The 23467-nt window shown below is 36.9% G+C and overlaps 1 protein-coding gene across 1 annotated transcript in view; it reads left to right on the top strand.

Annotated features, from left to right (window-relative positions):
• The first annotated feature begins 8075 nt into the window (after positions 1–8075).
• Positions 8076–23467, top strand: part of LOC120525804 (mucin-2-like) — an 87831-nt gene continuing 72439 nt past the window's right edge. Inside the window, exons 1-11 of the mRNA XM_039748444.1 lie at positions 8076–8383; positions 8917–9031; positions 10841–10931; positions 11521–11627; positions 11789–12005; positions 12637–12762; positions 16715–16832; positions 16926–17064; positions 17259–17369; positions 22174–22243; positions 22436–22573. Of these exons, the coding sequence (XP_039604378.1) occupies positions 8076–8383; positions 8917–9031; positions 10841–10931; positions 11521–11627; positions 11789–12005; positions 12637–12762; positions 16715–16832; positions 16926–17064; positions 17259–17369; positions 22174–22243; positions 22436–22573 (1540 nt within the window). The remainder of the gene's footprint in view (positions 8384–8916; positions 9032–10840; positions 10932–11520; positions 11628–11788; positions 12006–12636; positions 12763–16714; positions 16833–16925; positions 17065–17258; positions 17370–22173; positions 22244–22435; positions 22574–23467) is intronic.

The following is a 23467-nucleotide window of genomic DNA, read 5'->3' as shown; positions in this document are numbered from 1 at the left end:
TATTGACATATTTGCTGTGTTATTTAAGTGTACTTATGTTTTGAATAGAAAAAAAGAACTTGATAAGAAATAGCTCCTGTGTAAAGTAAGTAATTCACAAGGCTGATTAAAATATTCCCTGAGGTAAACATAACCAGACGCTGAAACAACTGGGTATCAAGTTAACCAATCAAAGAGCAAATCACCACATAAAAAAACACACACCAGTAAGTGTAACACGCCACACCACCATCTAAATGGACTTGGGACGATGTTTAGAACTTTGGCTCTTGCTTTGCACTCAATGTGTTTGGGAGAGGCCCTACTCACCAGAGTCTCTGTGCTGGATTACAGAAAACTGGAGGTATGAACGAATTACACATGCGCGGTATGTAGTGTTAAATGACAGTTTGCTTCAAAAAGGTCCATTACAGTTTCACTCACGTTATCTAAGTCTGTCATCCTGTTGGCATATCATGGAGTACCGTACTGCCTCACACAAGCCTCTTCCTTTGACGGGCCATCACCCCTGTCATTTTATTTCCTTACTTTTACAGGCTTGTGCTTCCTGGCTCACTTGATTTTGTGTGCTTCATTGCACTGCAGTTTTATGCAGATCATAGCTCAAGCCATTTTGCTAGCCCAATTATGGTCGGTTTTCCACAGCAACCCTTAATAATAACTAATTTTCAGATATTTGTATTACTTCATTGTTTCATTCTAACTAAAGTCTGAATTATCTGAGCTGTTTGGAGAGTCATGAGAATGCTCTATGAAATGGCACCGTGGTTAGTGCTGTTGCCTCACTGCTTCCTGCTGCTGGCTTTAGTCCCAGTCTGTGTGGGGTTTACACATTCTCTCCGTGTTTATTATATGGCCATTTTTTTTTTGGTATTTTCTCCCATTTTCATCCCATTGAGTTGAATCTAAGGACAATTGGCACCTCTAAATAGGCCTGTTGAGTGACCTTATAATGGACGTAGGCCTCCTGTCCGGAATCAGGTCCTGCTTTGAATCAAATGCTGCTGAGATAGGCTTCAGTCCCTGAGACACAAAACTGGATTAGGGGGTTCAATGGCAGGTGTGTGGAGAAATTACCGTGACAGAGTAATCATGCAGAGGTCCAGGTTAGGCAAGTGCTTACAGTTTCACATACACCATTTTTTACATTTTTTTAACAAAACACTATAGTTAATTCACTACATATATTTTCTGCAACATATCATTTTTAGTATTCTTATTCAGCACTTTCACTGGTAGTAGTGCTCCATTATGCAGCATGTGTTTTATTATAACCAGTAAAACTGTCAGATGAAACATAACTTTTAGGCAGACCTTCTCTTAGCGTGATTTCCATTACCTTTGTGTTAAAGCTTATGGAACTCATTACTACCATTCATTCAATATCATGTGCTTCTTCTTACTTAAATATTATGTCATTTCATTTCTTCTTACTGTTTGTTTCTGTTTAAGTGTGCTAAATTTATCTTCACAGAAGAACTCTGTATAAGAATAGACTGAAGTCAAGTTAATTAAATTGTGCACTATATGTTGAATTGAACAATAAAATTCAGTAAGCAAAAACTGTTCACAGAACCATTCCTACTTGAAAATAAGTTATGTTTTTATTTTCATAAATTGACATACTTCAGTATTCTATTAAGGATGAAGGCCCTGCCAACCCAATGCTCCCTGGATATAACATTTTGCTGCTTGAAGTTATCCCTGTTTGTAAAAGTGACAGGATGTTCAAATAAATGACTCTTGCTAATAAGGAGTGGGAAAATGTATGCAAATAAAATGATAAAATGAATCATAGTGAATACGCTTAGCAGGTGCAGAAACGTTCTGTTGACCTTCTCCTCTCTTTCTTGGCCACAGTCATGACACCAGGAACCTCTGGCATTAAGTTCAATAAGCAGCCTTGTAAATTCCTCTGGAATTTACTTTGCTGAAATTCCTAGAATTACTTTCAGAGTCAGGGTGGTCCTGTAAAATTCCGGGGCCAGCAGGTCACAGTGCTTTTTAGAAACCCTTACTCTCATTGTACCCAGCATCCCTGTTTTTATTCTCTTTAAAAGGTCTACTCCCAGAATGCCTGTCTTTTACAGACAAAACAAAATGCACAGCAGTCAGTGACTTGTCACATCTTTTGCTGTTTGTGATCAAGCCTCCTTCAAGAACCTCTAAGGCCCCAAAAATTCACATTGGTTGAATATCGATGGCAGATAGAGCTATCAGACGTTAGAGATTATCAGTTAGTATTATATTACTAGTTATCAGGCAACACCATCTCTTGTCCTGTCACGTATCTTAGACCAAATTATTCTATGGTGACACTAAACAAACTCAGGACACTAACAGTGAGTCTTCTTTCTTAATTCTTATTCCACCAAGTTGCCTACATTTCATGCACTGGTCCTTGTCATGCTGAAAAAAATGGCTTAGAAAACTGCGATGTATACTTAATGAACACGTCTGAAATAATGTGATGTTAGTATTCCACCTTCATCTCACATCCCAAAGATTTAAGTGTTCAAAAGAAAAATGTCTGATTTAATTTACTAGCCACAGGCTTGGTTTGTGATTTCCAATGTTAATGTGGTGTCCATGAGACATCAGTAAAAAACAAGGATATGAGTGTTTAGTTCCGGCTTAGAATTACTGAACACAATTATAAGACAAAAAAAAAAGTCTCAGTGTCTTTTCATTGATTTGTAATAAATACTTTCCATCTGTTGAAAGCCTTTTGCTTTGAAAATCTGTTTACTCAGGCATCATCCTGTTTCTTCTTGTGAATAAATCTTAACAGCCCCACCTTAACATTCAGAGATAATGCCTTTTTTTGATCCAGACAAAACGCATGAACCACAAGGGGTTCTCCATATATAAACCAAGTAGCAGGTCACTAGAGAGAGTCTCCAGCTGAGAGCACCTGCAGAAGAAGGCGCTCAGTCCACAGGACAAAATGGGCCTAAGGAATCAGGCACCGATATGGTGTCTGCTGTGGATCTTATCTGTAGGGAGCAGCTCTGCACAGGAAGGCAAGACATCTTTATTGATTTTTTCTCTTTTCAAATGGGCATTGATAATTAATTATAGGATAAACCAAGAATGAGTTTAGGATCTCTGATAATGAAATTTTAATATTACTGTTGTTTGAAAAAAATCACAATATTGACATGTACAGGACCTTTTATTGAACTACACTTTTATTAGACTTTGAAAGGTCTGAATGCCTAAAACCTTTGCAATAAAATCTTACTAAAGACAGCTATAGAAAACGACCCAATCAGAAGCAGATCAACTTTTATCCAACTATTAAGTTAGTTTACAAAGAGAATTAAACCGAGAAACGTTTTTTTTTCTGGAATAAGACATAAATGATCTCCCTAGATAACAAAGAAGATTTATTTTCTGCAGAACTGCTCTAAGAAAACAAAAATTCTTTGAACCAGTCTCTTATTAGTGCAAAAGATCAGTCATTGTTTTGTATAATTCCTTTCCCAGAATACAATATCACAAGACTACACAAAACCTTAAGGATAAAAGTAACACAGAACGGTATTAAAAGATCACTGGGAAAGAAGCAGAGAAAAAGCACTGATTTATAAGCTAATTTAAAATAAATAGATTGGGGTGCCAGAGCTGCAGGGATGGGTTAGACTCTGGCCCTCTTGCAAAACTGTACTGGAATGAGGTGTTTCTGAAACTGAATATAATAAAAACAGGGTTGTAATGGTGGGAGGCAGGTAACCAAAACCGTGTTATCACAATGAAATAGTCCAGTCAATGGTAATGAGTTTGGGTTTTTCTGTAAATTTGACCCTACTTACGACGAAGGCTACCTTCTACATCAGCAATTCACTGGAACCCTTGGTGGGTTGGAGTGGTGGGACAGGAGGCCAGCACAAAAATCATACATCACTCAAAACTAAATATGACTATTTTCATGAACCTTTGCATCTAACTGTACATTATTTTTCATGCAATTTAAAAAGTATAGGTTTCAAGAATTAAATTGGGCAGCCGTAATGGGATAACACTACAAAAACCACACATTACTTCAAAACATCTCAGCGGATTTTCATGACATTTTGCATATTATTTAAATTTAAATAAACTTAACATATTTTATGGAGTTTAAAAGGTGTCCTGAAGAATAGGGAATAACACAAAATGGCTAGTTGCCCATCTTACATGGTGTATCGACAATCTGCTTATTTTAATAATGTGGGAGTCTATTTGTGAAACCATAGTATACTAGGAAATACAAAGAATTAGCATTCATGGTTCCAATCCAACAAAGAGTTGCCAAAATTATGGAACTGGCAAATTATGGGCTGGATCCTTAATATTTCTACCATTCCTTATAACAATGTAGCACTGACAGTTTATAAATAACTATATCCTCTAACTTCATCAGACAATCCCATTATCAGAATGATCACATTTTTCTCTTTTTGGAGTTTCATATTTTAACTGTGTTTGCTTTATAGAAAAGTTTGTGATGGTACTGCTTCGTGTCCATGTATATATTTTTACTTATATTTGCAGTATACTTTGAATTTAATTTATTTAATCATAAGTGGCATGGTGACACAGTGATTACTACCTCACAGTTCCAGAGTCCTAAGTATAATCATTTCTACTTGTGCGACTTTCCCTAAGCACTTCTGAATCCTCTCTGACCCTAAACACATGCAGAATACATTCATGGTCAGTTCTAAATTTTCCTTGTTTGATTAAGTTTATGTGTGTGTGAGTGTGTGTGCGTTTGTGTGAATAAGCCAGCCCGGATTGGTTACTGCTACTGTCCAGCGCTACTATAAAAAGCATCATCTCCCTGCTATCTTGTGATGAACAAATTGAGTTTGGATCAATGGAGTTTACTGATCAGTTTGAGAATTTGATAATTCTGTTAAGCCTCATGTCATGATGCTGGCTGGAAATTGCACTGTTTAAAATAATGATTGTTTGAATGTGCTTTATTTTTCTAGGCACAACTGCTGAGACTGAAGCAAGTGTTACATTTGTTCCTCCAATTAATGCTGGACCCCTTCTTATATGTAAGTATCATTGCTAATTGTTAATGTTGTTATATAGATAAAAACACAAGGGGCCTCATGTATGAACGGTGCGTACGCACAGAAATGTTGCATAAGAACTTTTCCACGTTCAAATTGCGATGTATGAAACCTACACTTGGCGTAAAGCCATGCACTTTTCCACGGTACCTCATACCTTGTCGTACGCAAGTTCACTGCTCGGTTTTGCAGACTGGCGGCACCCAGCATCAAAGCAGTGCTACTGTTCCTGTGTGGCTACTCCTGAAATACACTGAAACTAAGCGCATATTGTTTATTAGTGTAATGCATCTGATTGTAATTAACCTGTAACAATTTAATGGTCCAGGGAATAGCCATAGTATTCCAAATACCATAACTGCTTTAGTGTTGTTACTCTCACTGCACCTCCTTCTTCTTCTTCTTTCAGCTGCTCCTGTTAGGGTTGCCACAGCGGATCATCTTTTTCCATATTACTCTCACTGCACGACTTGGAGTATTTATATCACTGTATCTGAGTGTGAATCACAGCAGCAGCTGATTGGAAAGAGAATTATCGGGATACAGAATCAAGCACACGCTACCTCAGCCAAGGCAAACCGTTTCAAAGCCTTTCCTGTATGGACCTCGTGGTTCAGAAACAGTTTCATCCCAAAAACTATAAACGCACTCAATCAATTGCTCCTTGTAGAACTGTTTTTAATTATAAGTACAATTACCTCACTGTAAACTTGCACTACAGTTATAATATTGCACAACCTGAGCCACTTTATAAAGCGCGTATTTACATATGATGACGATATCATTTTTAAGATGAAATGCAGCAAAATATGTTTATTATATTATACAGGTAAAACTTTAACTTCATTTAAATAATCCATATTCTTCACTGGGACTGGTGTGAAGGATAGAATAATTAAACATGTACTACGAAGATAGTTCAATGTTCCTTAAACGTTTTGAAGAATCGGCGCTCTAAGCTTACAGATGGCTTAACGTCTATTACAGAGCTGATTGTGTGGCGATCGGTTACTTGGAGAAAGAAAAGCAAGGACTGCAGGGGCGGCCATTCCAATACATATTGAATATAAAACAGAAAGAGAAAATAATGACACAGCTAAAAACGCAGCGGCAAATTTCGACAAAAATTAAATGCTTGTGTCATGAGCACAAGGCGGCTCTGCAGTGTCTGCAACAGACGTGGCCATCCACCGTGCATAAGATACCATATTGACATTGGCGGGCGAAGGTGCCACCGATTCTTTCTCTGCCTAGAGCCGCCCATAAGTACTGCTGCAATAAATAATTTCATCGAAGGTCGCGCACAATCACTGCGCCGTGAAACCCATGTTTAATAACGTGCTTTAACTCCTATCATCATGAAAATGATATCGCGTATACATCTCAGAATTTTAGTTATTCAGAGAGCTGTAATATCACGAATGTAATGGATTCTGTGTCCAGTCGGAGGAAGAGAGCCGGTTTAAGAAGCAAGTAGTGATTCATACACATAGAGCACATAGAAGATCACATACAAAACAAAAGCATTTAACTTTAATTACGATGTGATTTGAGAAACTGGTTAATTAAATGATTTTAAGATGACGTTTATGATGTTCTACTTTATTGACAAAATAAACTACATGATTAAAGTGAAAATTTCGAGATTAAAGTTGACATTTCGTGCTTTTTTCCTACTGTGTGTTTATTTTTTTTTTGTCTGTACCCTAATAAGCTTTAATATGACACTCAGACGGTGGGCTACGACTCGCCTTTTCACGGTGACTTGGATAGCTGAGCTTTCAAGTTTCTCCAACACGCTATGTCACTCGATCAGCTTCCTTTTGTTGATTATACCACAGTTTAATTAAACAAATAGTATGTTTCTCCTTTGCCTCCACTTGGTATTCGCTGAAATTCTTATATTTCCCCCTGTGCTTTTCCCATTGTCTTTTCACAGAAGGCTGAGATTAAAGGCGATTTATATTGATTTGCATATTCAAAGAGGCATAATTCTAGGAGGAATTGGGGCGGGACAGAAGGCACGTGCACGAGCGTTAGTTTTCACGCTGACTGGGATTTATGTACCGGAAGAATGTGAAAGCTGGAGTACGCACAGATTCCTGCATCTGGATTTTTCTGTGCGTAAGCACATTTCGGCTTTTGTGCTTATGCCATGTTATAGTGCGAATTTTATGCACGCCATTATGCATGAGGCCCAAGAAATTTCACAAATGAGAGCAAACCATTCAGTCCATCAAGCCTGTTTGTTTAGCTAATAGCTAAGCTGTTCCAATACAATAAAATGTATGTAGCTGTGTAATGATAGATAGATAGATAGATAGATAGATAGATAGATAGATAGATAGATAGATAGATAGATAGATAGATAGATAGATAGATAGATAGATAGATAGATAGATAGATAGATATTCAGAATACACTAACCCATTAGTTAAGACATTAGGAAAGAGACGGAGGGTTTATAAGTAATCCACACATGTTTGGACACCTGCAGGAATTGTTTACATCAATGTTCAAGACTTATTTGCTTTTAGAAAAGCTGCAAATTGCTAACCCATTACATATTCATAGAAAAGGGCTTTTTTGTTTATTTCTTAAAATTACATTATTCTGCTTCTGTGATTTACTATTTCACGTTATTCAATGGACATCAACTGTGCACACGGCAATAGAAAATGGAAAAACTGAGGTGTTCTAAAACCTTTGATGGACAGTGTACATTTCCTGTAATAAACTGATGGCTCATCTGGGGTTGTTTTCTGCCTTACTCTCAATGCTACAAGGATGGGCTACAGTTGCTTAAACTCTGAATTGCCTTCAGATAATTTGACAATAAGTTGATGGAAAGTGACAGTGACAGAGCACTGTGGCGTTCTGTAAATCTTATTATATTGTTAGATTCTATTTAATTCTGGATTTTAATTAACACTGCTTGAAGTTACGCAAGTTAGGTAGTGAATTGTTTTTTACAATTTCTAGTCAAAGGTTTAAAGCTTTGACTGCACAATGTGTCAGAAAACCATTTTTCCCTTCAATCCCTTCTATGTTTCAGCCCGTAGCCCTGCTCAGAACAACAAAGTATGTAGCATCTGGGGAAATTTTCACATCAAGATGTATGATGGAGAGGTCTATCAGTTTCCTGGAACATGCAACTATGTTTTAACGTCACACTGTGGAAGTAACTATGAGGATTTTAATATTCAAATACGGAAGAATGTGGTAAATGAACAACCCAAGATCATCCATGTTACCATGAAGCTTGATGGGACAGTTGTGACTGTCAGTGGTGACACTATTTCTGTAGATGACAAACAGTAAGTTGGCTAATGATGCTAAAGTTTTTATATCAAATGCTACATGGTCTTGTACCTTCTCTGCAGAATATGTGTTCAAACTAAAAAAAGTATTCGGATCATCAAACAACAATGCATTGAAAAAACTCTCTGCTGAGAAGCAGCTCAAACACTCTCATTTGAATGTCTTTTGCAAATAGTCTGCATTACAAAAAATACAGTAGATAGTTCAAACAAAAAGTATATCCACTCCAATGAATTGGATTTTTGTTGTATTCAAATTGTAGTTGTATTTCACACTGCAGGTAAATGTTCTATCCACAAAATGAACATAAAATGGAACAATACCAAATCTTACTAAGCTATAAATTTCCATTATAAATGAAAATACCTCTGTTATTAGGACATTGGTTGTATCAGAAATGTGTGGCCATTATGGCACTCCAGGATCCACATTGTTCAGTCTTGAGCTATTGTTAGTACAACTTTTTATATAAAAAGAACATATACATATATTTTTATTTCCTTTTCCAATAACAATCCTCCCATTTCAGAATTTTGCTACCTTACAATCAGTTGGGCATTCAGATTGAAAAGAGCAGCTTATATGTCAAGATCAAGGCCAAATCTGGTGTGATGGTCACCTGGAATGGAGAGGATGCCTTGATGGTGAGAAAATGGATCCATACCATGTGGTTTGAAAAACTTTTTCTTAGCTACTGATTTAAAGATTAAATTCTGTTGAAGTAAGCTCTGCATGAATTGTCAGATTGTATTGTAGCTGTATTGCTGCTATAGAGGAGAGAATAATCCTAATTGAATTAAATGCCATTATCTTGAGAGTCAATTGGTTTTTAGATAAAAAAAAGTCTTGTTTCTCCAACGCATAAAGGTAGGGTGTTATACAGTAATTATAATTACTAACATTACACACAAATACCATCCTTTATTTTACAGTTTTTGAGCAAACATGGCAGTTCCACACTGCCTTTTTGGTTATGGTCATTGCCTAACAATAATTCAGATTCTGAGAATGCCTTTAGTAGATTGATTAGGAATTGTCAATTTTTAGATTGGCCGTTGTCTGATTGAGGATGTTCAGAAACAGTTTCACAGGTAGAACTTTATCAAGGATTTTACTGGCTTGTGGTGGTAAAGTGAGAGCTAAGACTTAACAGTTTTAATTTACTTATCCATTTATATGCAAATTCTTACCCACAGCCACAACCTTGAGTAGTGTTGGAAATAATGAGAGAGCAGGTGGTCAAAAGGAGATTCCTGCATTGCTTTGCTGGTCTTAGTATAAGAAGCTCAGTAACATGTGTGGACCTTGAAGCAGAACCAATTGTTATATTGATTGAGTGCTTTTTTTTGGTGCTGCTTTTTAGAGATTTGCAAATAACACCTGTTTGACTTTGTGTCTTCTTTTGTAAAATTCTCTGGTTCTGGCATCTAAATATATAAATAAGTCATTTAAAGAAGAACATCTTTACTGATCATCTCTTCACAGCACAAACCTTAAAGAATGGACTATAAGGATGAATTAAATTCCCCATGGGCTTAAATAGGCAAACTGCTCTTTGTAATCATTCTTACGTCCAGATGTAGTTGCAACACTCTAGGCTTTGGAAGAGGATACTAGGATTTTGACAAATGTAGGTAAGGCTAAGCAGCCTTGACTAATCCAGAGGTACTTCATCCTTTTAATGGAAACCAGTTCCTGGAGGGCCAGCAGCCACTTACTGCTTCATATTAGTAAACTTGAAATGAACCTAAATACTCCACACACCTTACGTATGACCATAACATCAAATGTCAAAAGGGGAGGAAGTCTGTGTATTTGTTAGACTGGTCATATAGTGTGTGGTGTTAATGCAATGCTTGCCTTGGGCGAAAGAACATGTAGAGCCACCACTGATGGCCAACTGCATGTTATGATAACCTTTGACCCTTTCAGCAGTCACGACAGATATTTAAAAATACCTGCATCTGCCACGTTGATACCAGACAGGAGTAAAAACTGTTGAAAGAGGGGCAAAGCTGAGCTAAGCCAGAGGAAGAGGCAAATGATCTTGCAGCTACTTAGGATAACTGGCTTGTATAGTTGTATATGGTATAAAGGTATTTCACTTAGATTTTCCACTACCTGATCAGTTGTATGACTAGTAAAATTTTCATTTTTTATATAAAAAAATCTAATTTTACTCCCATTTTATAATCCTTCAATTATGGGTATAATAATCCTATCTATCTATCTATCTATCTATCTATCTATCTATCTATCTATCTATCTATCTATCTATCTATCTATCTATCTATCTATCTATCTATCTTAGAAAGAAAATCAAAGAAAGATTTTATGAGAGCTTAAAAACATTCTTACAAGAATCTAAAACACTCTTCTTAAAGAAAGACTTTTTTTGTGCTTTGGGAAACTAAGGATATCGGTCTTACCCTACCCTCAAATTCTCTACCCAGGTTGAAATGCCTGAAAAGTACATGAATGAAACATGTGGACTCTGTGGTGATTTCAATGGCATTGAAAATCATGGAGGGTTTTATGCAAATGGTGAGTCTTGTTTTAAGATCAGTTCCTTAATTCTGTTAAAAAGAAAGCAATACTAATTCTAATTTAGAAAAAAAAAATGTAAAGGGACATTAAGACAAGAAAACCTTGATTCACAGATTTTATCCAGTTTCAATAAACAATCTCTGGAACTTGTCTTTCATTTGAACTGAGATATTCAAGCATGGAACAGCTAGTTTCCATTAATTATATAATCCAGTGTCAAGGTTAAACTATGGTCAAAGTATGATCACTTAAAATATCTTTTATTTTACAAGGTGATGCTAAGGATATTAATAAACTAAATATGCCTTTGGGTAGTATGGTACTTCTGTGGTTAGCATTGCTGCTTTCACTGACATAGTCTCCTAGTTTGGAACACTGTTTTCCTTATAGAGATTGCATGCTCTCCCTGTATCTGTATCACTTTTCCTTTCACATCTTCAATGTATGTAAATTAGGTTAATTGATCACATTAAATTCACCCAAGTATGAATATGGCTGTGCTAGTGGGGCTGGTAATTGGGATAGGTTCTACCTTACCCCGACTTGGAATCTGAACTATGTATTAGTTTCTTATTTATACTTCCAGGGATAAAAGTAACTCCAACTGAGTTTGGCAACCTTCAAAAATTTGATGGACCAGAAGAAACATGTGAAGATGTTCTTCCTCAACCTACCAGTAAAAATGCTCAGAATGTGGTGAGCTATTTTTCCCTTAGAAAATGTTAAATAAATCTAGAAACAGAAAAGAAATATAAGTAGATGTTTTGATAAAAATACTACTGTCTTATGATGAGGGTGACTGGTGTTGGTAGTACCATAGAGTAACACTTTTCTCTTGTTCTTTCATTCATTAGCAACCAATCTGTGAGCAGATTCTCTCCAGTCCAGTGTTTGCCAACTGCATTGCACTGCTCTCCATCACCTCCTTTGTCCAGGCCTGTGTGATGGACATGGTTGACTGTGGTAAAAATAAGACCTCTTCCTGTCTATGTCATACCGTGTCAGAATATTCCCGTCAGTGTGCTAATGCTGGAGGCCGTCCCCAGAACTGGAGGACGGCTGAGTTTTGCGGTAAGTGTCACAAATCAAAGAAACACTGGTAACGGATAAACATAAGTACTCTTAATTATTTAGTTAATTTATGTTGGAAGATCTTCTCCCTGTACTTTGGTTTTCTCCCACTTCCTAAAGATGTTCATAGTAGATTGATAGGACCCTTATGATTGAGCGTACATGTGTGTGTGAGTGTGCCCTGGGACAGATTGGAACCCTGTCTAGGGATGGCTCCTGCCATGTGTTCCATGCTGTTGGAATAGGTTTTTGCTTCCCACAACCCTAAGATAGACAAAGTGGGCCGATGTTATTAGTGGATGGATGGATGGATGGATGGATGTTTGGGGAAAATATGTATCTCAAGTATACTATTCCAGAAAACAGTACTGGGAGAATGTGGCCTCCACATAACAGAAGTTTTATTTTGGCCATACGGGCACTATACCATCTATATTGATTAACAGAACATGTGAACTATAGCTCTGAGCTACTTAAACTCAAAGCGCACTGACTAAGAATAAATTTAATTCACATTAGACTGATTGAGTCAGAAAAATTAGCTTGGGTCTGCGTTATGACTACTAGGAACGAAGTAAAGTTATCTTTGAGTTTTCAAAACCTTTTAATATTGTTTATCATTACTCAACAGCAAAGAAGTGCCCCCAGAACTTGATCCACAGTGAGTGTGGCAGCCCATGTATCAATACTTGCTCTCACCCACTGCAAAATCAGCTTTGCATCAAGAGCTGCAGTGATGGCTGCTTCTGTCCACCAGGTAATGTCAAACTCTATTCAGAGAAAAATGTAATCCAGCCAATTAACTTATTGTATAATTTGAAAGCTAAAGTTTGATTAGCATGTCAAGTCTATAATGTAGTATATAGGGTGGTCCAGATCTAATTATGCAGTTTTCATTATGCTATAACTTATTAAGTTTATTACATAGAAAATCACCCAAAAAGTCCTGGACCATCGAGAAGTGTACAAATTCACGACATGAAGAATCGCCTTTGTGGTAAAATGGAATTGTCCCCACATAAATCAAAGTCATCCAGACAATCTGGATCTGCATAATTAGATCTGGGCCACCCTGTATATTGATCTCATTTGCCAAACTAATGTAACTAAAAATATGCTTTCACAAATTTTCTCAGGCACAAGATCAGTCAAAATTTAGAAATGTTGTTACTACTAGGAATTTTTTATCAATGATAGTTTCCAAGGGAGTATTTTTGATTAAACATACAGTACATTAGATTAAATTCATTAAAAAAGAGAAGTAGCACAAATGATGAACTCAGAAAACCTTCCCTCCTTCCCATCTCTGGTTCTCTAATCTTGCGATAAATGGAAAAAACATAGTAAGAAGAAAAAAGGGAAGAAGGGTGAAAGCCGAAATAAAACATTATTCACTGATCTGCAAGCTATACTGTAAATGGTAGATAGAGAGGTAAATGGAAAAGGAAATAAAATTAGTAAAATAAATAATGTTATAACCAAATTAAATAATGTTGCAGTTGTTTTCTCCCACTTCCTATTTTTTGTTAAGTACTGTACATAACAGTCTTTTAAAATTGTAAAAAGGAAGTTGGATGGTGAAATAGTACATTTGTTGAGGCTATTGGGTGTTGCTTTTATTAGAACACTAGAACAGTTTTGATAAGAACAGGCCGTTCACCCCAATAAAACACGCCAATCCTAAGCAGCCAAGTTTTGAAAGGCCCTAAAGTTCTGCTCCCAACCACACTACTTGGTAATTAATTTCAGATATATATTGCCCTCTGTGTGAAGAAAAACTGCATAACATCTGTGCAGAGTATACTCTTAAAACAGGCTCCATCTCTATTTCTGTGTTCTTATTGATGAACAAAAGTAATATGTGGGATCCACATATAATATTAAAAACATCAGTCATGTCAGCACTTAATCTTAATTTGCTAATCACAAAGGGTTCAGTAATTTCAAGCTTTCTTCATAGTTCACATTTTGCAGTCCTGGGATCAGCTTAGCCACTCTTCTCTGGACTTTTTCGACTGCCAGTATGGCTTTTTGATAATATGGAGATGAAAACTAAACGCTGTGTTCTAGCTGAGGCCTCAGTAGCTTCACCATAATTTCTCCTGTTTCATACTCTGATCACTTTGAACCAAACAAACCAACTTGGACAGCATGAGCGGCAGAGATCAAATCTTAGTACTTCACAGGAGGAGAAACGAAGAGTCATTATGGAATTTTTAGTTAATATTTAATAATCTTTTACAATTTATTTAAAACGTGTGTGTATATATACTGTATATATGTATGAAGCCATACAGAATGCATTATTAAACATAAAATAAAGGTTTGAATGTAACTTAAGGGTTAATTAAAGGTGACTTAACTACACAAGGTCTCTACCTAGTCTTAGAGAGGTGACCAACATAAATTTTCAGTGTTAAAATGAGATAGGTGAGTAAGGAACACCCTTCCAGAAAGCAAGGATAAACTGATGGGAAAGCCCGTACACCCCTCCTATGAAGTGGTGCTAAGATTTATAGGGCAATCCACTAAACACACCTCTTAACGAAGACATTTTCAGAATAATGGGGAGAATCAACAAGAGTCAGAAGTTACTGGTGGCATTAGTTGATTGTAGGAGGTGATGAAGTTTTACATATTAAGAGTCAGATGATGTGATGTATTAGATGTGGTAATAGTAATCAGACAAAATATAAAAGCAGATTAATTTTTTAATTGATTGCTCACTTCAAGGACTGAGATATTTGTGCATAAGTCTGTGCAAACAAAGAAATGTTCTAAATTCTCATCTGGGCTCCATGACTGCCTTCTTTGAAGATAGAGGAAACTATTTTCCATTTTTTCAATTTAAGACATTATTAGGCAGTTAAACTCAAAAGAAAAGCAGAGCCTAAAAACAAAAGCCCGCACTCTACCACAGGTCTGAAAATAAAGTTAAGGTCCCAGCACTCCAAGCACCCTCACCCCAAACTCAAGAGACTACCAGGATACTCGGACCCATTCCAATGCGCTGCAGTACTGTCCAGGAAACTTAACAGCATACATATATTCTCTTTTCTTAATTCAGGAAAGTGTTCTACCATTTTTTCATTATTGTGCATATTGTCTGCAAATACATTTGTAAGAAGCTTAAATTACACAGATGCTATTTCACAAATGGATTCTGTGATTTAAGTAGACTTTTAAATATAAAGTGGTGTAGTGGCCAAGGCAGTGGCTCTTCAAACCCGAGGTTACATGCTCACTTGCTGCCTGTGTCTCACTAGGTGACCCTCAGAAAGTCAACTAACCTGCCTGTCCTCTAACTAAAATAAAACAGGAAAGCATGTAAACAAGTGTAGTGTTCTTTTGGTTAAAGGTGTCAGGAAAAAGTGAACAAACATTTGTGATAATATTAAAAAAAAGAGCAATATATTTCTTAATCATGCTCTGGGCAAACTGCCAAATCTATAAATGCCATGTAAAATCGAGTATGGGTTTGTTTGTGATTACAGTACACCCTGCAGAGGGCTGCCTCTTCACCCAGAGTGAGGGGCCGCAATACGGCAGATACTTTTAGAACAGTATACGGCCCCCTTGGCCCTGAACTAGATACACTGAATTAATGAACATTGTGGGTGGCATGGTGGCACAGTGGTAGCACCACTTTCCCAGGTCCTCCCTGCGTGGAGTTTGCATGTTCTCCCTGTGTCTGCGTAGGTTTCCTCCGGTGCTCTGGTTTTCTCCCACAGTCCAAAAACATGCAAGTTAGGTGCATTGGTGATCCTAAATTGCCCCTAGTGTGTGCTTGGTGTGTGAGTGTTTGCGCCCTGCCTGGGATTTGTTCCTGCCTTGCACCCTGTGTTGGCTGGGTTTGGCTCCAGAAGACCCCTGTGACCCTGTATTAGGATATAGCGGGTTGGAGAATGACTGACTGAACATTCTTTAATTTGATCACAGGTAGCTTGTACTTAACATGGACTGCACCTGTTCACTGTGGGATGTATGTTTTCAGGATATATGCATTTCAGCAAAGCTTACATTGTTTCAACACAAAATGGGTGTGTTTGAAAATACAATGTATCAAGTTTTTTGTATTTTAGTGTAGATTACATATTTTATTTAGAGTGAATAACCTTTAGGATATGTTTCAGAATGAATTTATGCAAGCCAAAATGGAGTATCAAAGCATTTCAATAGAGCTCTGTATGCATTAAATAGAATGTACATTTTTTAATTTAGAGCATTTTTATTTTAATTCAAAGAGTACGACTCTTAGTGTTCAGTTGATCTATTTCAATATGTAGTGCTGTTTTCAGTATAATGTGTATGCCTTTCAGCATGGATTTTATGTAATTCCTGCATACAATATGTGACTTAGTATGTAGTATATACTGTACTTTACACTAAATAATGCATACATTTCAAAAAGTATTTGTGTGTTATGGTGCACCATTTGTTTCAGTATATAGTGCATGTGTAAAGTATGTATACATTTTAAAGAATAAATTATGTTTTAAAAGGCACATCATAGAAGGTAACCTAGTATGCTCAACAAAAATGTAAGGCAAATGCCCAGCACTGTGAAATACTGGCTCTAGAGTACCAAACACAGCCATTTATAACAAAAATCAAAATGTGAAGTCAGAGTTTCAGAAAGTGTATGAGGGTATTCTGCAGTGGCATGAGTTTCTGCCATCCTTCACACTGAAACTTTTCTTGCTTGACAGGTATGGTCTTGGATGACATAACTAAGAAAGGCTGTATCCCCCTAACAAAATGTTCTTGTACCCACAATGGCCAAGTATACCACTCTGGGCAGTCATACTCCAGTAACTGCAGAAGCTGGTAAGTTACATTCATTTGCTGCTGTTTGCTTTTTTGCATGCATTAAATCACAATACTATAATTAAACATTGAAATCTTAATTGTCATCAACAGTACCTGTAATGGAGGATTATGGACTTGCAAAGATCTGGACTGTCCTGGGACTTGTGCTGTAGAGGGTGGCTCCCACATCACCTCTTTTGATGGAACACAGTTCACTTTTCACGGAGACTGCACTTACTTACTATCCAAGGTTAGCTTCTGTCATTTTCAGTATCAAAACCTTAAAACTTCATAAACAGCCGGAGACCTTGCTGGGCACCAAGCAACTGACTGAGCTAACGAATGTTTATTCTTCTATTCCCAAATGTAAGTGAGATTAAGATGACTCGGCGCCCAGTGTTACGTTTTTTCAGTATTTTGTATTTTATTTTGTCTCTTTTTAAGGATCATGTGGATAACAGATTTGCCATTCTGTCTGAGATTGTCAAGTGTGGACTAACAAATACAGAAACATGTCTGAAGTCTGTGACTCTGTCTTTGCCCACCACAAATACGGTTAGTAACATCTGAGGGATTTAGGTTGCCTGACTAACTGTCAGAGAGAATATGGTGATTCTTTAGAGTCATTTATGGATGAAATCTGAATAACAAAGCTCTGCAGCATTTGTTTCTGAGTGATGGGACTCAGCATTATTCTTGTTTGCCTTCCATTGGTATTCTTGTCTTGCTTTCATGATAGGCTTTGTCTCTTTATTGTTATAAATTTGTTTCTTGGCTAACTACAATTCTTTATCCCTCATTGTTTTGTTTACTGTTCTGGCAACATTGCAATGTCTTTGATTTTGGTTTGGTTGCCACCATTTAGTGTTGACCTTTGTGTGGTCAATATTCAGGCTCTTGGATTCACAATTAGATAATCAAGTAACTACTTTGTATCTAGTTAAAGTAAATTAACTTAAATTAAGTTATTATAAGGACATTTTAAAAAAGTATTTTTTTTGCTTATACAGTATTATTTGTTCTGTCTGCATTTCTTGGTATTTTGAGCCCTGCTTGCTTTAAGACAAAGATTTTGGTTTCCTTTTGTTTATTGCATCAGCTAGTTATTTCCTCTTTCCCTTTTCCTCTGTACTCTAATTCATGATTAGGTGCAAGGCTCTGATATAATACAGATGAATAGAATTACGCAGTTTGTAAGGCTGTAACACTGACGCCCAGTCTCAGACTCAAGTCCAGACTCCGCAATTTTTTTATATCGTCTTGGACTTGTTGGTGTTCATACCCAGCTACCTTCCTTAAAATAATGTTTATTTTTCTTTTCCTTTTTTGTGTTTGCATACAAACACTGCAAAAGTCTGCTAGCTGTAGTGTAGAATGTGTGTAACAAGAGGTTATAGATCAGTTTCTATTATGGAAGAGAACATGAGTGCAAGTAAAACAGTCTTCACTTTTAAATTTTCACTGTGTGCATAAACTTAAGCGTGTGTGTACACACAGACACAGAGGTAAATAGAAAGTGAAGTCCTGTGGCTGTTGATTTAGATAATGTGTTGAAAGTTCATGGAAGGTGTATGTTCTTAGGGTAAAGTAGGAGAAACAGGGGATAACGATTCCCATACAGTTTAAGGGCTTGAGTCTCTTCAGAGTGTTCAAGTTTTCTTGGGCATCCAGGTCAGTTGTTTCCTCAAGGTGCTCCTCGGAGAGGAGAATAAGTCAAGAAAGTGAGAAGCAGAGTGAAAGTGAACAGCAGGGTTAGTTGTTGCCTAATGACTAACATCTCTTTAGCTGTTATCAAGGCCACTCTCGCCTTGTTGATAGTCTGCCAGAAATGCACAAGTGATGTATTTCACTGCAGCCCTGTTTTGGGAGCGGCTCAGGAAGAGTAGGATAATCTCCACTGACACATTGGGCTAATTAGATATGGCATTCATTGTCCATCACTGGACAGATTCTTTGGTCATAATCTGCTCTTTCAAAGTAAACAATGATCTGTAGATTTTTATTACTTGGTTACAGTCTATATAATAAATTTAAGAGACAGTTTCAAAGACCACAGTTTGGCACTTGAGCGTGTTACAATAGAACAGCTACAACATGATGTTTGGACAGCCATCAAATGAGTAAGAATTGCTGAAAAAATGTCAAATATCAATAAATGAAATGTTTTCAGTTTCCAGAATAAATGAAAAAGAAAATCAAACTGTCCAGATGCTGGTTATTAATCCAGAGTTAAAATAAATTGTCCAAAAAGTACCCAGAACTCACAAGAAAGAATACCCCCTCTCCTATTTCTCAAATGTAACTGTTGACTATGGTAGTTTTGTAAAGAACACTAAAGTGTTTTGACATTTTAAGGCAGAAAGGTGCATTCTAGAAGGGAAATGTTCATAAAACATATTTGACAGTCGTAACTGAGCTGTTTGGAAGAACTGTACAAAGCAGGTGCAAAACTCTTTTAAAAGCTTCATTCATTAAAGTCTGTCTGTTAAAGTGTAATTTATGCATCCTGAGCATTTTATGTTACTAATGTATTGCTAAATCTGCGGTGTGCTGGTGCCCTGCCTGGGGTTTGTTTCCTGCCTTGTGCCCTGTGCTGGCTGGGATTGGCTCCAGCAGACCCCCGTGACCCTGTATTCGGATTCAGCGGGTTAGAAAATGGATGGATGGATGGATGTATTGCTAAATATGTTTAAAGGGTGGAGTGTTTTGCACAGTTTTACCTTTGTAACCTATGTATTGTTATTTAATAGCACACAAAATATTATTGGCACCATGCTAAAAAGATTGCATGGATTTGTGTGATTTTTTATTCATTACTACTGAGCAATCTATGAAAATGTGAAGTTTTAGTTCTTATTATTCTCTCTTTTACATCTATGCAGCTTAACACTTGTCAGGTTTATTTATAATGTTTTTAGAGAGTGTTGAGTCTAATTCCTGTTAAAATGCAATCTGTTTAAATGAATACTGCAATATGGCCTGAATTGAACCAACACATTTGCTTAATTTTTCACACTTTGTGATCATTACGAATGAAAGTGTAACATCAGTCAGTCATTTTCTAAACTGCTCAGTCCTGAACATGGTCGCAGGGGTCTGCTGGAACCTTTCCCAGCTAGCACAGGGCGCAAGACAGGAACAAAGCATGGACTGGGCACCAGTCCTTCGCAGGGTGAACACACACATCCCAACTACATGATCATTTTAAAAACATTTTTATTCAGTTCAAAGCACCACTCTATAAAATCATTAACTGTTAAATAAGCAAATTAAATTAGTTTCTATAATTTGAAGTATTTTTCAACTGGGACTTAGGGCTACATGTTATCTCACCATACTTGTGACATCTTTTTACACACTTAAGTGTATTGTGTAACATGAATCGGCACGAGTATAGAATACCTAATTTTCTATCAGAGAATTAGTGAATTAGGACTGGAACCACATAAATTCTAGCTGTACTTTGGTCTCAAAGAGGACTGTTTTTTCTGCTTCAGTCTCGATTCAGCTTTACTGTCATTTGGACTTGTCCTTGACTTTGTCTCGACTCTCTTTTGACCCAAACTTGATGTAATCTCTAGTAGTAGTGGTCTTAGACTTGTGTTGGACTCAGAAAAGTTGCTCTTGACTACAGCATTAGCAGTATGTGGTGGGTGATATGTCTCTGGTTAAGTTTATTATCATATGTGCATAGATAGATAGATAGATAGATAGATAGATAGATAGATAGATAGATAGATAGATAGATAGATAGATAGATAGATAGATAGATAGATAGATAGATAGATAGATAGTAGAAATACACATATAACATGAATTATATACATAGATTAACAAAGTGTAGGTATTCATTAAGTGTAAAGCAATTAGAATTGCACATAAAAAGTGAGTTACACTTTCACAGTACAGGACAGCACAGTACTTTGCACATGGCATTGTTGTCTGTTAAGATGTCTGCTAGTCCAGCTCAGTACCCTTCAGAACATAGATGGAACAACACCTCCTTGGCCGAGGGAAGACTCATTATAGAGACTGATGGTTGTGGGTAGAAACAACATTACATTGTGCTCCTTGGAGAAATGCAGTTATTATAGTCTGTTACTAAGAGTGCTCCTCTGTTTAGCCAAAACTTCATACAGGGGGTGAAAGTCCTTGTCAAAGATAATCAGCAGCTTCCTGAATGACCTATATTGTACCACTTCCTCCAAAGAGTCCAGCCTGACTCCTAAGATTGAACTAGGCTTTTTAAATCAGTTTATTTAATCTTTTGGCATCACTTGTGCTAATGCCATTTCCCCAGCACACTACTAGCCACTTCAGACTAGTAGAAAACATCAAAGAGTGGCCTGTATACACTAAACAATTTTAACCTCCTCATTGAAGATAGCCGACTCTGATTCTTCCTGTATACTCCCTATATGCTGGTACTTCACTCAAGCCTGCTTTTCAGGTGCACCCCAAGGTATGTATGTGGCCATACCACCTCCACTTCTTCACCATCAATGAGAACCAGAAGCAGAGCGAGCTTGGTCTTCATGAAGTCTACAGTAATCTCCTTTGTCTTTCTAAAGTGCAGGTGGCTCAATTTGCATCATTCTACAAAGTCCCCCAATAGTGTCCTGAATTCATACTTCTGCCCACCACTGATAACACCCAACTATGGCTGTATTATCAGAATATTTCTGTAGATGACATGACTTAGTATTGTATCTAATGTCTGAGGTGCACAGGGTAAACAGGAAGAGAGCCAGTACAGTTCTCTGTGGAAACCCTTTGCTAGTCATGACCCTGTCTAATACACAGTTCTTAAGTCTCATAAACTGTGGTCTGAATGTTAAGTAATCCATTATCCAGGACACGGTGGTAGAGTCAGTCCTTATTGACTGGAGCTTCTACCCCAGCAGTTTGCACTGTATGGTGTTGAATGCAATAAAGAAGTAAAAAAACAAAAGGTGAGCAAATCAAAGGAATAGAATTACAGTCAGAAGAAGAAAACTGGACATGTTGATTGATTTTTATGTTTGGTAGAAAGACACTGTCTGAAACAGATAATAGGAGTCAGCTGGCATCAATGCTTTGTTTATTGTTTAATTGTACTATGCTTTCTATTATTTGTAACCTGTGTGGGTCTGTAACCTTTTATTCCAGATACTTAGGCTTTTCATGACAATACCCTTGGGCAGCTGAATGATTTTTATATCAAGTAACTTGATTCCATTGCTTTTATGTCTTTCTTTTGCATTCAGAGCAAGAATTTGGTTTTATAAAAAGGTTTACAAACTGATTATTTAGGAAGGTTTTGTCAAATTAAGTCATACAGGCTACATTAACATTACCTTTCCCTTATTTAATTCTGCAGGTCATCATGGTTAATCCAGCTGGAGAGATGTACGTAAATGGGATTTTGACACAACTTCCATTAAATACAGGTAAGACTTTTTTTCTTTTTTATATACACATACAATAATTTTAAGTATTTATTCTATATTAAATTAGGAAAAAGTATGTAAACTTTGAAAAAGTGCTATTAGAGCCTTAGCAGTTTTTTTTGTGAAAAAGTCAGTGTGTAGTGAGCTGTAAAGAGTTCCTCAGTTCTGAACACATTTTTTTTTCATTCTTAGGCAATTTCACAGCCTTCAATCCGTCAACATTTCATGTGATCATCGACACATCTTTTGGGCTCCAGCTCCAAATTCAGTTGTCCCCTTTAATGCAGGTCTATGTAACTATTGATGCCTCCTACAAGAGCAACACTTGTGGTAAGAGTTGGATATCATCTCTGTTGACCTCTTGATCACCTTAATGCTGATGGCCATATTGCTAAATATAATTTTTACATTGACTGCAAAATTATCTGTTGAAACTTTGGGTATGGAGCTCTTTTTATTTCTATGTTGTTTATTGATTGACCTGAGGATGTTGCTTCTGTGCTTAGTTTTATCCTCTTGATTCATCAAACTGTTTTGGTAGGAAATTCTTTTCAGGCAGATTTCGGTGGAGACCTTGAACTCCAAATGTAGTCTAAGGATCTGGGCCTTCTATAACAAGGTTTTATGATGTCACTACAAATAAGTATGAAACCAAATAAAAGTTTAATTTTCCCAAAAGTTGGTGCTGCATTGAAAAAAGTTGTCATATGGCTATAGCTGTTGTGATTCACACACCTGAAATAGCCAAAGAGGTCTGAGGACTTCAAAAACCAGCCAGGTAAGCAGGCCCGAATCCTACCAGCCTACCTGAAGAACTGCACTAAAAGGTAGCCTAGCTTCCACTTGAGTGGCTGGCTTGGGCCTACACTGGCCTAAAATGTGCTTAACACTTATAATTCAATAAAACACTCTGAAATAATGCATAATGTCCCACTAGGGAGGGGACAACCACTCAAAAGCAAAAAAAAAAAATCTTTATAAAGGGGGAATTTATTATTAAAAAAACAAAAAGCATAAGGGCAGGCAACATTGTCAATAGTGCAATCCTAAGCAAACAAGTCCTAAAACACTAACCAGAAATCTAAATTCCAAAAACAGAAGCAAAAGAGATGAAAGCTAAAAAATTTAAAGAATAAGCAATAGCAAAAAGGAACAACTCACCAACCACCAGACACATACGACATACCAGAGATGGACTGCAATTCCTGTGAGCCATTATAAAAC

Source organism: Polypterus senegalus, chromosome 1 (genome assembly GCF_016835505.1).
Source record: "Polypterus senegalus isolate Bchr_013 chromosome 1, ASM1683550v1, whole genome shotgun sequence".
In the NCBI taxonomy this organism is placed as follows: Eukaryota; Metazoa; Chordata; class Cladistia; order Polypteriformes; family Polypteridae; genus Polypterus; species Polypterus senegalus.
Note: the sequence above shows the minus strand (reverse complement) of the source record. Positions and strands in the feature narration are given on the sequence as shown.